Below are 15003 nucleotides of genomic sequence, written 5' to 3' on the forward strand. Positions count from 1 at the left end.
GTGCTGCTTAATTAAACCAACTTCTTTAATGAGGGGGTCTTAATAGCCTCGTTAGGAAGAGGGAAGAGGAGGTGCAGAAGGCTAATAAGAGGAAGAAATAGAGAGGAAGAAGGAAGAGGTGAGGGAGACCAATAAGAGGAAGAGAACGTGAAAGAAAAACTTAGACCAAGAAAAAGGGTAAAGCAGAAAATTGGAAAGTTTACAAGAAATGAAAAATATATGGATTTACAGCAGCAAAAAAAAAAAATATGTATAATTCTAAAAGGCAGATTTAAGAGTTGAAAACAGAAAAAAAGACAAGCGGAAAAAAAAAAAAAAAAAAAAAGGAACTGATTTAAGAAATAAAAAATATATGGATCAAGGAGTCAGAAAAAATAATAATGTATAATCCCAAAAAGCTAACTTAAGGATTGAAAATGGTAAGAAAAGTGTGAGGTTTGGAGAAAAGAGAAAGAAACAGATCTGACGTAAGTTAAAAGAGAGAAAATAAAAAAAAACTTTGATCATTAAAAAGAGATAGTGGAAGAGAGAGTCAGTCAGGGGAAAGACGATAAGTAAAGAGACGTGTGGTTGGGAAAAAAAATAATAATAATAGGAATAAGCTGAAGATAGAAAACGGAAAATAAAAACGGTGACAGGTGAAAGGGAAAAGTAAAAAAAAAAAAAAATACATGTGAATAATCAGTTTAAAAAAAGAAAAAGAAAAAAAAGAGGGATTGCTCAGAAGAAAACAAATATTAATAAAGTTGTTGTTCAGAAAGTAAGAAGAAAAACTGCAAAAACAAACAGCTGCAACGGCATACATACAAAAAAATAAATAAATGAAGACAATACAGACAAGAAAATACATAGTGAGTGACAAGAAAATAGACTTCACAAAATACTAAGGAAAACACAGGTGCAAAAACCAAATTACGTGAGATTCGTGGGCGAGAAAATAAAATTAGATTCACAGGTAACGAAAAACAGAAGACTAAGATACATTGATGGTGTGTGAATGTGTATGTGTGTTTGATTAAGTCTGGAACTATTACTATCATCATCACTATCATTATCATCATCACTCATCATTACCAGACATCCCTTTGTGGCACTGTCCCTTGTGCCACCAAATTCTGTTGCCGTCCATCCATCCACCCCACGAAAATAAATAAATAAATAAATAAATAAAGACAAGTAAATAAGGAAAATAGGAGAGAAAGAATAGGAGAAAAAATAATAAAGGAAAAGAAAACGGAAGACAAGAAGAAAGACGATAAAGATGCAAAACGAATGGAGAAGAAAAGAAAGACATTAAATAGAAAAAGATAAGAACGAGAAAGTAAGAGAAAAGAGAATAAACGAAAGTAAAAAAATCCATCCCTAATCCTTCAACAAAAAAGAAAAAAAAACAGATACAGAAAACCAGAAAAAAGACAGGAATAAATAATAAACAAAGACAGATAAAGACTAAAGAAAAGAAAGAAATAGAGGATAAAAGAGAAAAATATTATCCTCCCTCCCCCATTCCCCCCGTGGCAAGTGTAAGGTCAAGAGCGAGAAGAAAAAGCCGCGTTATTTGACGACAGAGTGCCTGGGTATTTGCGCGAATTAGACTTTGTTTAACGCGGCCGGGGTATCGATTTGGCTGTTGTCTCTCTCTCTCTCTCTCTCTCTGTCTCTCTCTCTCTCTCAGTGGCCTTGTACCTTCCTTCATCTGCTTGCCCAGTGACAGGTAAATTGAGAGACAGCATAAGAATTAGACTGTAAATCAGTGGTCGCTCAAAATAAAAAAACATCGTAAGTCAATAAATATCGTAACTCCAGAAACATCGTAAATCAAGAAACATTGTAAATCAAAAAATATCGTAACTCCAGAAACATCGTAAATCAAGAAACATCGTAACTCAAGACATATCGTAACTCGAGAAATATCGTAAATCAAGGAACATCGTAAGTCAAGAAATATCGTAACTCGAGAAATATCGTAAATCAAGAAACATCGTAAATGAAGAAATATCGTAAAATAAGAAATATCGTAAATTACTAGATATCGTAATTAGAGGGACACTGAAATACAAGAAGGATAACAGGGAAAAAAGCATCCATCAAATATTTTTCCCTACAATAACACGCAACCGTGAACAAGGAGATCCAGGTCCCTGTTTCAACTTTGGGTGTGAAGAGACTGAGGCGAAGAGCGGGCGATGCCTTAAATCGGTGTCCCGCATTAATCGCTGAGTGAAACTATGTCGATGGGCATCGTAACTCGAATGTGATCGTAAATCGAGGTGCATTGTAACACGAGAATGATCGTAAATCGGGGAGCATCGAAACTAAAAGTATGATCGTAAGTCGGGGTATATTGTAGCTCTAATTAACTCCAAAGATCACTCCATCCTATACACATATCCACTCCAAAACCACTCCTTTCTCACATCCACTCTAAAACCACTCTTCTCTCACATCCACTCCCCGAACCCTTCCATCCTACACACATATCCACTCTTACGTAATAACTCAACAGGTCACTCCATTCTATCCAAACTTCCACTCCAAAGTTATTCCCCTTACATATTCTCTCCAAATTCCCAACCCTGTGTAAGCTCATATTCACATCAAAGCCACCTTCTTCTTACATATATCCAGTGTCCAAAGCCACTCCACTTACCTATCCACTCCCCAGTCATCCCTACCAGCACACATATCCACTCCAAAGTCGCCCTACCTCGCATATCCACTTCTGAAGCCCACATCCCGACACATATCCACTCTCCATATTCCTAGACACACACACACACACACACACACACACACACACACACACACACACACACACACACACACACACACACACACACACACACACACACACACACACACACACACACACACACACACACACACACACACACACACACATCCTCACCAAAAGCCATCCCCAGTCAGGCAGCATGGAACAGGAGCATAGTGCCACGGGGGGAGTGCCAGGGACCATGGGAGGGGCTCTGGCACTGCTCACGGCCCTGGTCAACGCCACGATTGAGCCATTGACCCCAGATTGCAACGCCTCTACAAGCACCTTGACCTTGGATGACCCCGCCTGCACCTCCAACCTCACAGCGCCCCTTCAGGAGAACGTCACAAACCAATCTGCGGTGAGTGTGACCTGTTTTTCTAGGGGTTGTTTGTGGTGTTTTTTTTTTTATATTTTGTGTGTCAGTTTTGTGTTTTTTTGCCCTAGTGTGTTTTTGTCGGGCTTTTTGTGGTGTTTTTTTTTTATATTTTGTGTCTGATGTGTGTTTTTTGCCCTTGTTATTTATGTGCTTACTGACTTTTCTTGTAGGTGTTCTTTTGAGGTGTTTAGTGTTTTATTTCAGTGATTTTTTTTTTTTGGTGTTCAGTGTGTTTTTTTAGTGTTATATGTTTTTCTTTTTTCTGTTTGCTAGGTATCTTTTCGGAGCGTTAAGGGAGTCTGAAGTCAGTCTATTCAGTATTTTGTGTTGTTTTTAAGTGGTCTTTTTTTCCTGTACATGTTACTGTTCTTTTGCATTATCCAGTGTGTGTGTGTGTGTGTGTGTGTGTGTGTGTGTGTGTGTATGTGTGTGTGTGTGTGTGTGTGTGTGTGTGTGTGTGTGTGTCATTTCTCCTTATCTCTCTGTGCCACATATCTCATTTCCGTGACCCACTCCCACCTAACCAGACCTGCCTCTCGCGTGCTTCATATGCCTCGCCCATTAACCCATTACCTGCATCCCATTAACCCTCCTCCTGCATCCCATTAACCCATTAAGAGTTACCTGACGATCCATTACCTGTATTACATAATTTCTTTGATCCTTCCATTTTTTCATGTAGGGTATTGCATTAACCAATTTCCAGTTTTCTTGTGATTTTGCCATTTACCCATTACGTGTTTTGTATTAGAGAGAGAGAGAGAGAGTACCTTTGATGGGATTCAGTTTTATGCAACGTTATAATCCAAACTCCAACAATAGTGCTTTTCCATCTGCCCGCTACTCACAATATTGTAGTGTTAGCCTAAGAGCTCTACCGTAAAAGTGAGCGCACACACACACACACACACACACACACACACACACACACACACACACACACACACACACACACACACACACACACACACACACACACACACACACGTAACGTAAGGGGATGGTGAGCTTGTTTACAGAACATACGTAACATGCAGTCAATTATGCAACGGTATTGAGGATTTGTATGTATGTATATATATGTATGAATGTATATGTGTATTTAACAAAATGTCTGTCTATATCTGTCTGTCTGTTTGTCTGTTATCTGTCTATCTGTCTATCTGCCTTTTTCTATGTATTTATGTATGTATATGTGTACGTACTTTATGTAAGAATAATGAATGGATGGATGGGTGTGTGTATGTATGTATGTATACAAGAATTCCAAACCTTGTCACTTGTATTCTACCAAAATTTACACACTCACTGGGAATCTGGTAGCTAACAATGGGCGTTTGGTTCTGAATGACTTCCCCTGGTGTGTGTGTGTGTGTGTGTGTGTGTGTGTGTGTGTGTGTGTGTGTGTGTGTGTATTTGGGGGCACTTATAATCAACTCTACGGTACCAGCATGCCAGATTTCACTTAGGATCTTATTATAATTTAAATAATCAACTCTACGGTACCAGCCTGCCAGATTTCACTTAGGGTCGTATTATAATGTAAGTAGCTTCGGAGATTCCCTAACACCTCTTCCTTAGCGATTTAGTCCGTATATTCCAACTCAATATCGTCTCTCACCTCCTTTTATCTAACGCATAAATACATTTACCGTAGCCAGCAAAGGACTTTATACAATTAAATACAGCACAGGAATACAAAATATTACAATACAGTAAAATACAGAGCTGTAGGAAGGAGAGCGGAGGTCGTTCCAAGAGTACAAGATTACAGTCGCCGGCGAGAGAGAGAGAGAGAGAGAGAGAGAGATGAAAAGTACCGTCTCACTTAAAGCACTGAACATTTTGAAACCTGGTCGAAGCCTTCATACATAAATTTGCCAAAGAGTGATGGTAGAGCAAATATTTCTCTTTGTATTTTGGAGTACTCAAAAAATACATAAAATACATAAAAATACATAAACCTCCTTAGTAAAAGGATATTACAGTATATACTCAGAGGCATTATCATTCGTTTACCTTTAACTGGAGCAGATATTCGTCCTTTTGCAACTTATTTCACATAGGTCAGTGACGGAAAATACTCATGTTACAGCTCTGCATTTTTTCGATTGCACTTCTTCGTGACTGGCATCATCTTAAAAGTAGTCATAATCCACCGTTACAATTCAGTATTCAAGATGGAGATATGGCAATTTTAGGCCAACTTAAAGTGAAATGAGTAAGTAATGGATCGATCTGTCTGACTGATTTACCCATTTCCACAAATATCGATCTTCAGTGTCACAATTTTTCATTTAGAGGTGTAACCTAAAATCTATACTGGCCTTATAAAAAAAAATAGTAACGAAGAAGTGCCAGGAAACCCACTTAAACCACACGTGGATTCAATCGTCTATGATCCTTGTACTAAAGGGTCTCCTGAGGGCCCATAGAGGGTTGGATTCCTTTGTTGGGCGTCTGGGAGCGTGTTGGATCCTCTTACATGGGATCAAGGAGGCTATTGTGCTTCGTGGCCCGTCTGGTCTGGAAATTTGATGTGCGACTTTTTCCCCTTTACTGGCTTTTATTTTTTTATTATTATTATTTTTAATTATTATTACCTAAAAATCGGGTGCATACCATCATCGTCATCATCATCATCATCATCATCATCATCATCATCTTCTTCTTCTTCTTCTTCGTCATCATCATCATCATCATCATCATCATCATCATCATCATCATCATCATCCAAACCTCCTTTCTCACTCCAAGGTCATGTGAGGTAGGAGACAGAGAGCCAAAAGAAATAGTAATAGGAGATACTAACCAAAACTTGCCCAGATAAATGAGCCACACTCCCATTCACTCACCATTCAAGCCCACGGAATCCTGTGTCTAACTGATAGATTGATAGATAAATAGATAGAAGAGGAAGGTCAAGGGCAGTCTCCAAAAGTTGTGTTCGTGTGAGAATTTATCGTGCAGTGTGTCAAAATACAATGGCCAGTTTGTTGCGGTTTACGAGACAGATCAGCAAGTTTTCTTATTTAGCTAATGTGCCGTGAGGACGTTATTTACTGACAGAGAGAGAGAGAGAGAGAGAGAGAGGAGGAGGAGGAGGAGGAGATATGGGAGACTGAGAATGCTGAGGTGAAGGGGCGGGGTGAGAGAGAGAGAGAGAGAGAGAGAGATTGGTTACATCCAGCAGGTAGAGCAGGTAACTGTTATTACCTGTGTGTGTGTGTGTGTGTGTGTGTGTGTGTGTGTGTGTGTGTGTGTGTGTGTCACTAGAGTATTACTGTTAGACACACCTGGGATCTCTCTCTCTCTCTCTCTCTCTCTCTCTCTCTCTCTCTCTCTCTCTCTCTCATTCCCACGTAAGATTGTAAGTGTCTTTGGATATGCCCTAACACCACTTCCTTAGCGATTTTGTCTGTGCATAACACCTCAAAATATTCTTACATATTCTTGACCCAAACAATTCTCGATATTAAGACGATATAGATAAGACACCAGAGAATGCTGAGGCGTAATAAGCAAAATAAATCGCTAAGGATAATGTGTAACGAGGCTTCTTGTTTCACCTACAGTACGTCCTATAAACCCAGGTATCATATTCACTCATGCTCATCCCCATCCTCCCTCCCCCTTTATCTTCATTCTTCTTTTCCTTTCACTCTCACCCTCCCCTCTTCTCTCTCTCTCCACTCTCATCCTCATCCTCCCCTCTCACCCTCTTTCCCTCAATTCTTCCTTTCCTTTCCTCCCACCCCTCACTCTCCCCCTCCTCTCCACTCTCCCCTTCCCTTCCATTCCCCCCTCCCTTCCATTCCCCCCTCCCCTCCATTCTCCCCCTCCCTTCCACTCTCTCCCTCCCCTCCACACTCCCCCTCCCCTCCACTCTCCCCCACCCCTCCACCACCCCCTCATTTCCGTCTACCCTCGTCTCCATCTCTTTCATCTCACTCTCCCTTCGCCTTCATTTCCTGCCACCTCCAACTCGCGTGCCTCCCACACCTCCTCCACTTCCTCCCACACCTCCTCCACTTCCTCCTACACCTCCTCCACATTCTCCTTCACTTCCTACACTTCCTCTTTCACCTCCTACACCTCCTCCTACACTTCCTACACCTTCCTACTTCTCCTTCGCCTCCTCCTACGCCTTCTACACATCTTCCTGGTCCTCTTCCTTTTGACGTCATCCTCTTTTTTTCTCTCCATTATGACTCCAACTTATCAGGGAGAGAGAGAGAGAGAGAGAGAGAGAGAGAGAGAGAGAGAGAAAGGGGGGGGGAGAAGGAGGGACGGAGGAAGAAAGAGAGGGAGAGTGGGGGAGGATGGGAAGAAGGAAGAAGGAGAGGGGAGGAAGAGGAGAAAGAAAAGGAAGGAAGAGGAAGAGAAAGTTAAGAGAATGGAAATAGAGGAAGAGAGGAAATCAGGCGTGAAAGAAGGCAGAGAGAGAGAGAACGTAAGGAGGAAAAAAAGAAAGAAGGGAGAGAAAGAGAAAGGAAGGAGGTAAGGAGAGATAAACAGAGAGAAGGAGAAGGGAAATGGAGGAAACGAAGATAAGGGAGGGAGAAGGGGAGGGGGGAGGGAGGGAGAAGGGGAGGGGGGAGGGAGGGAGAAGGGGAGAGAGGGAGGGAGAGTTGCCTGGTTGCGTGAGATCATCAGCTTCGTTATCATGGCTCACACTGGGAAGGTAATGATGTGTGTGTGTGTGTGTGTGTGTGTGTGTGTGTGTGTGTGTGTGTGAGGGTGAGGGGGGGGATGTAGTGTAGGAGGGTGGGTGGATGTGGGTGTTTAGGAGTGAGATTGTGTATGTAGATAGATGCATAAATTGATAGATAGGTGAATGGATTGATGTATACTTAGATTTGTGTATACATGTACAATATAAATAGGGAAAGAGAGAGAGAGAGAGTGTGTGTGTGTGTGTGTGTGTGTGTGTAGAACCCAAAGTGTATGTGTAGTATGTTTATGTGCGTGCGTGTGTGTGCGTGTCTGTGTATCTAATCTCATGTGTATATTGTGACATTGTTGACCTAACGAGAGGCTTCCAGAAAGGAGGAGGATGTGAATATAATAGTTCTCTCTCTCTCTCTCTCTCTCTCTCTCTCTCTCTCTCTCTCTCTCTCTCTCTCTCTCAGTGCAGTATTTCACAGACTTTTAATGTCATATCAATAAATCCATACTGTTTTTTTTTTTCTATTTTTATATATTTTTTAACTCTTATGGGGAAAATTTCTGTGTGTGTGTGTGTGTGTGTGTGTGTGTGTGTGTGTGTGTGTGTGTGTGTGTGTCTGTGTGTGTGTGTGTGTGTGTGTTTTCCCTCCGACGTAATTTCAGCTCAACCTCTCCACTTCCTCCTTAATTATTTTTCAATACCTGAATTCATTTTTTTCGTAGTGGGTGTTGGTATATATATTTTTTTCATCAGAGGGAACTGGACCACTCCCACAAACTGAAGTCTAAGTCGTGGTTGCCTGAAATTCAAATGAGTCTCCTTGGTTACTAGTCAAATCAGCCCTCCTCTCTGACTACACTTGGCCATCAACTGAGCTGAAAGGGGGTTAGGGATCTCTGCTAGGTTAATGTGAACGTGCTGTAGTGTGACCTTCCATAATTTTACATATATTTTCACCCCATCGGTTCTTTCACCCTACGGTCTTCATTCGTACTTTGTTAGCATGAGCAGAGGATGATTTTGGCCATCACTCTCCCTCTGTAAATACTGTATATATATATATATCGGATCCATTTCTGAAGTGGACCTGATTATGAAGTGACGGATTTTGATACGATAAAAGAATATTGTAATGATGTAAACACGTAATCGGCCTTTTTTTTTCTCTCTCTCTCTCTTTTATCTCTTCTTTCATTTATTTACATGTTTTTCAGTTTTTCATGTCTCATCACTATAGCTTATCTCTTATCGCTCATCTCTTTTTTTTATTATTATATTTTATCTCTTATCTTTTATCTCTTATCTTTCTTTTTATCACTCATCTGTTTTATCTGTTATTATCTTTTTATCTCTTATCCCTCGTATATCACATTAATTTAACATCCATTGTATCTCTCTTTCCATCTTTTATCTCATCTATCTCTTTTTTTTTATATTTAATCTTTTACCTCATGTTTACCTTATCGTTATTTTCTCTCTTCTCTCTCAGCACCTTTCTTCCTTCCCTCCCTGGCAACAATGGACACCCCTGACTCTCTCTCTCTTTAATCTCCCCTCTCTTTTTTATCCTGACGTACGCTCTTTAACCTGCGTCTCTTATCTCTCTCTTTTATCTCTCTCCACCTCCTTGCTCTCTTCCTCTCTGTCTCAGCAACAATGGTCCTGAAGCCTCCACGTTAATTACGGAAACAGGAGGAGGCAGTAGAGAGAGAGAGAGAGAGAGAGAGAGAGAGAGAGAGAGAGAGAGAGAGAGAGAGAGAGAGGTAGGTAGGGAGGCTTAAACTGCATTGGTTCTGTGTGTGTGTGTGTGTGTGTGTGTGTGTGTGTGTTTGTGTGTGTGTGTGTGTGTGTGTGTGGAGGGGCAGGAGGGATTAACGCTTACTGTTGTTGATGCAGGGGAGGTGTGTACGTATGCATGTATGTGTATGTGTACGTACACTATGTATGTATGTATATGTATGAACGAGAGCGAGAGAGAGAGAGAGAGAGGATGTGTGTGTGTATGTGTGTGTGTGTGTGTGTGTGTGTGTGTGTGTGTGTGTACGTGTGAGTATGTGCATGTGAACGTTTGTGTAAGTTCAGCTTCCAATACCTGCACATGAACAAGCACACAACCTTTGGAACAATATCATTAAAAAATCCACTATTTTCTTCAATAATTTCCAAACTAACAAAATTCCATAGTGTTCCCTTCATATATATATTTTTCATAGAGTATAATATAAGGAAGTAGAACGCAGTTAGATTGCTGTAAAGGGTAATCCAGCCTAATGCGGACATGAAGGGGACTGTGTGTGTGTGTGTGTGTGTGTGTGTGTGTGTGTGTGTGTGCGTTTGCGTGTGTGTGTGTGTTTAGGGGGGTCACAGATTAAGGCCACACCTCGTTAACAGGAAGATCACGTTCCACCTTCATCCAAGGTCAAAGGTCGCGGCATTCATTACACTCATCTGCTTCCCTATTACCACCAGCTGCCATAATGACCCCCGGCTAAATCACGCCTCGTTAATTGATGTATAGCTCGAGGTGATTAAGAGACCGGGTGTGCTTAATTACCTTCGTTATCTTTGTCTCAGATCTGCCTCTCACTACACTTGTATCGTTAATGAGGTGGGAAGAAAAAGTAAGAGGACACAGATGCAAGGGACACACACACACACACACACACACACACACACACACACACACACACACACACACACACACACACACGGCCTTATATCCAAACTAGGGGCTCCGTGTACGGGTTGGGTGGGGTCTTATCCTGGTAGGCAGACTGAGGGTCACCCCAGCCTAATCCATCACCTTAATTAACACCCTGCAGGCCTGGTTCTCTAGTCTCCCCTCTCCCCAACTCTCAAACCCTCCCCACTCACCCCACTCGTAGCCTAGAGACGTGTTTTTCTAGATGGGAGTGGGAATTAAAGTGTTATTGAGAGAATGGGGTGCTAGGGAGAAAATAGGGTGCTAGGGAGAAATGGGGTGCTAAGGAGAATATGGGGTGCTAGGGAGAAAATGGGGTGCTAAGGAGTAAATGGGGTGCTAGGGAGAAAATAGGGTGCTGGGGAGAAATTGGGGTGCTAGGGAGAAAATGGGGTACCAGGGAGAAATGGGGGTGCAAGGGAGAAAATAGGGAGCTAGGGAGAACACAGACAAGGAAATGAGGAAGTCAGAGGGGAGCGTATTAATGAGTTTGATCCAGACGTGAAATTGGGTGTCAGGGAGAGAGAGAGAGAGAGAGAGAGAGAGAGAGAGAGAGAGAGAGAGAGAGAGAGAGAGATTAATGGGGTGGAGTCACGCGGCGCCTACGGTAACCCCACTGACGGGACCCTCATAAATTTTAACTCTTTTGCAAAATTCCGAAATGGCTAGAAAGTACGGTCGTAAGTCAATTGCCGGAGGCCTGTGTATATGTAGACCTTATCAGTGGATGCGAGAGAGAGAGAGAGAGAGAGAGAGAGAGAGAAAGAGAGAGAGAGAGAGAGAGAGAGACTAGGGTGGTCGGAAATTTCTCATCTCTAATCCCCCTCCTCTCGCTGACTTCCTTTGGTGTTTGACGCAGTGTGGCATTCTCTCTCTCTCTCTCTCTCTCTCTCTCTCTCTCTCTCTCTCTCTCAAGTGGCAAAGAGACTGGATGAAGCGAAAATAGGGAGAGAGAGTAAAAAATATATAAAAATCGTATATAAAAATGTAAATCGGGTCCGCATGTGAAAATTCAGCCGCCGTCTCGAGAACTTCAGATGGAGGAAGTTCTGTAATAGGAGAGAGAGAGAGAGAGAGAGATGGATACATAGACAAACGGATAGAGAAAGAATGAGAACAAGGGAAAACAGAATATAAATGAATATACACAATAAGAGAGAGAGAGAGAGAGAGAGCAAAAATTTCTCGATAATTTAGATTTACTGTAGTTTACCCTACTCCTTGCCTCCTTTCCTTCGAAGAAAACGAAGCTGTGAGTATCTTAAATGGAAGAAGATGAAGAGAGAGGGATGAAGAGGGAAAAGGAAGACAGAGAGAGGAAGAGGGGGCCTTACAAGGAGTTACAGAGACAAGTAGCACCTCAAAAGAACTTACGAGAGAGGGGGCGAGGATAGTAAGAAAGGGGAGACGTAAGATAAATCGGTAAAGAAGAAAAGTAAGACACAAAGAAAATGGGAGACGAGACGAAACAGAAAATGAAAAATTAATAAGATAGAAAACGGGGAACATAAAAATACATGCATAAAAATAAAAAAGAATTGAAAAAAAAAGAAAGTGAGATACAGAAGTCATAGAAACAAAGACCTCCGGAAAGAGAGAGAGAAAGGAGAAAGAAAAAATACGGACAGTAAAAAATGGAGGGGAGAAGACAAAAATGAAAGAAAAACGGGGCGTACAAAGATTCACTTGGGGCGACAGTGAGAGAGAGGGAAAGGTGCAAAAGTGAGAAAATGCAGAAGAGAGAGAGAGAGAGAGAGAGAGAGAGAGAGAGAGAGAGGGAGGGAGGGGGGAAATTAATGGCAGATAGATATAAATTGACGTACAGAAAAAAGAAAGCGAGAGAGAGAGAGAGAGAGAAAGAGAGAGAGTTTTACGAGCACCCAAATAACGATAGAAAAACAAATAAAAAAGAAAAAAAAACATTGGAAAAAGACAATAAAAACTGAGATACGAAAAAATGAAAGACAACTCAAAATTTAGAGAGAAATTGAATGGAAAAAAAGACATACGGAAAGTGAACAGAAATGAGATAGACAGAGAGAAAAGAGACAGAGATGGAGAGACAGAAAGAGACAGTGTGAAGCAGGGGGAGACAGGGAAAGAACGTGGAAAAAATATGAGAGCTGTAAATATTTAATAAAGAAACTAATAAAGAAAGTTAAGAAATAATCTGGGCCCTAACAAGCGAACGAAAGAAGGGAGAAAAAGAAAATGGAAGAGACATTGAAAAAGAGGGGAAGGAGTGACTGAGAAATATTGAACTTAGAGAAAAAATAAAAAATGAATATAACGAGAGAAAAGAAGAGATGGAAGGACAGAGAGAGAGAGAGAGAGAGAGAGAGGAACTGAAAATATAAACAAATCTGCTCTACACCATCAAAACGAAAGAAAATGGAAGGAAATGAAAAATGGAAGAAGGAGAGACTAAATAAAAAAGAGAGGAAGGGCTGGAGAAAGATGGCGAAAATAAAGAGAGGAAGAAGGGGAGGAGGATGGAAGATGTTAACGATAATGGTGATAAATGGGGCGAGGGGAGGAGGAAATTTTAAGGTTTTGAGATTAATGAAGATAGCGATAAGAATGATGGGAGAAGGAAGTGGTAATGGCAGTGAGGATAGTGAAGATGAGGAAGTAGGAAGTGAGGATGATGAGAATGGGAGAGAATGGAAGAAATAAGCAGTGATAATAGGAGCAATAGTAGTAGCAGTGGTAGTAATAGTAGTAGTAGTTGCAATAATGATAATAATGATGATAATAATAGTGATGATGATAATAATAATAATAATAATAATATTAATAATAAAAGATATTATTATCATCATCGTTATTATTATTATTATTATTATTATTATTATTGTTATTATCATTATTATTATTAAGTAAGAACTTGGTAGAAAAAAGAAGTAAAGTAAATGATTATCAGAATAAGAATAGTAAGAAAAGAAATAATACAGAGAGAGAGAGAGAGAGAGAGAGAGAGAGAGAGAGGACCTATACGAAATGGAAAAACTGTGTCCATCGTATGAAAAGTACCCAAGAAGAAGGCGAGATTTATAGCGATAATTTAGAGACGGAGAGAGAGAATGGGTATTGTTAAAGAAAATCGTTCGTTCGTACCCACAGGAAGTGAGAGAGAGAGAGAGAGAGAGAGAGAGAGAGAGAGGATTGAAAAGATTTAACATTTTCAGATGTCAAGAAAAATAATAATAAAATCATAGAATATTCATCATCATTATCATCATCATTATCATTATTATTATTATTATTATTATTATTATTATTATTATTATTAGTGCGATTTTGAGTGACAAACAAAAAATGACATTCAATCCTCTCTCTCTCTCTCTCTCTCTCTCTCTCTCTCTCTCTCTCAAAATAGCTGTCTCCCTGTGAGGTTTGAGATGATGAGAGCAATTTGGAGGGAGGAAATTGAAGAGACGAATGGAATCTATTTACGAAGATGAATTCAGTATTGAAGGTAAATTAGCGTAGATCTCTCTCTCTCTCTCTCTCTCTCTCTCTCTCTCTCTCTCTCTCTCTCTCTCTCTCAGTGATACCTTTCTGAGTGAAGCAAATTATTTTCTGATTAAAACATATATGCCTCACCAAAACGGACATCCAAGAAGTGAATACGTACACAGTGAACCGATTATGAAGCGTACATACATACATACATACACACACATACATACACACACATACATACACACATACATACATACATACATACTTAAACATTTTCAAACACAGCGAAACTTATATAAATGAATATACATACATACATACACTTATACACATACATACACACATACATACACACATACATCAGTAGCCACACACATCCCTGTCTTAAGTATACACACCTAACTCCTAAAACTGAGGTAGAAATTTATAGTGATGATATGGACAAGTAGGGGTAGATGGTCAGAATGCCAGACACGTCCAGAAACATGGCTGATTGGTTGGGGAATTTATGGCTGTCTGTCTGTCTGTCTACCTGTCTTGCTGGGTAGATTGATGTTGGTCTATCTGTGTATCTGTGTGTGTCTGTCTGATCTTTCTTTCTATCTCTCTGTCTGTCTGTCTATCTGTCTATCTTTACGTGTTTGTTTATGTCTGTCTACCGATCTGTCTATCTTTCTATATATCTTTACCTCTGTTTGTTTGTCTGTCTGTCTTTCTTTCTATCTGTATGTGTTTCTATGTCTGTCTGTCTTTCTTTCTATCTGTATGTCTTTCTTTCTATCTGTATGTGTTTGTATGTATGTATGCATGTATATCTCTGTCTGTTTCTGTTGCTGGACACCGCATCCTGTAAGGGGTGACCACAACAAATAGGCCCCCATGTATTTCTCTCCCTACTCATCAACAACCCAAACGTCTCCTCATCCTCATCCTCATCCTCATCCTCATCTTAATCCTAATCCTCCTCCGGGACCGTCCTAAAGGTACAGTACGTAACAGAATAGAAAAGTGAG

The 15003-nt window shown here is 40.5% G+C and overlaps 1 protein-coding gene across 1 annotated transcript in view; it reads left to right on the forward strand.

Moving 5' to 3' along the window:
* The first annotated feature begins 2933 nt into the window (after positions 1 to 2933).
* The window catches only part of LOC145392799 (G-protein coupled receptor dmsr-1-like), a 31482-nt gene continuing 19412 nt past the window's right edge, over positions 2934 to 15003 (forward strand). The window contains exon 1 of the mRNA XM_080267086.1: positions 2934 to 3137. Within this exon, the coding sequence (XP_080123212.1) occupies positions 2934 to 3137 (204 nt within the window). The remainder of the gene's footprint in view (positions 3138 to 15003) is intronic.

The sequence above is a fragment of the Coenobita brevimanus genome, chromosome 23, assembly GCF_032717465.1.
Source record: "Coenobita brevimanus isolate Jiangsu-jjx chromosome 23, ASM3271746v2, whole genome shotgun sequence".
Taxonomy (NCBI): Eukaryota; Metazoa; Arthropoda; class Malacostraca; order Decapoda; family Coenobitidae; genus Coenobita; species Coenobita brevimanus.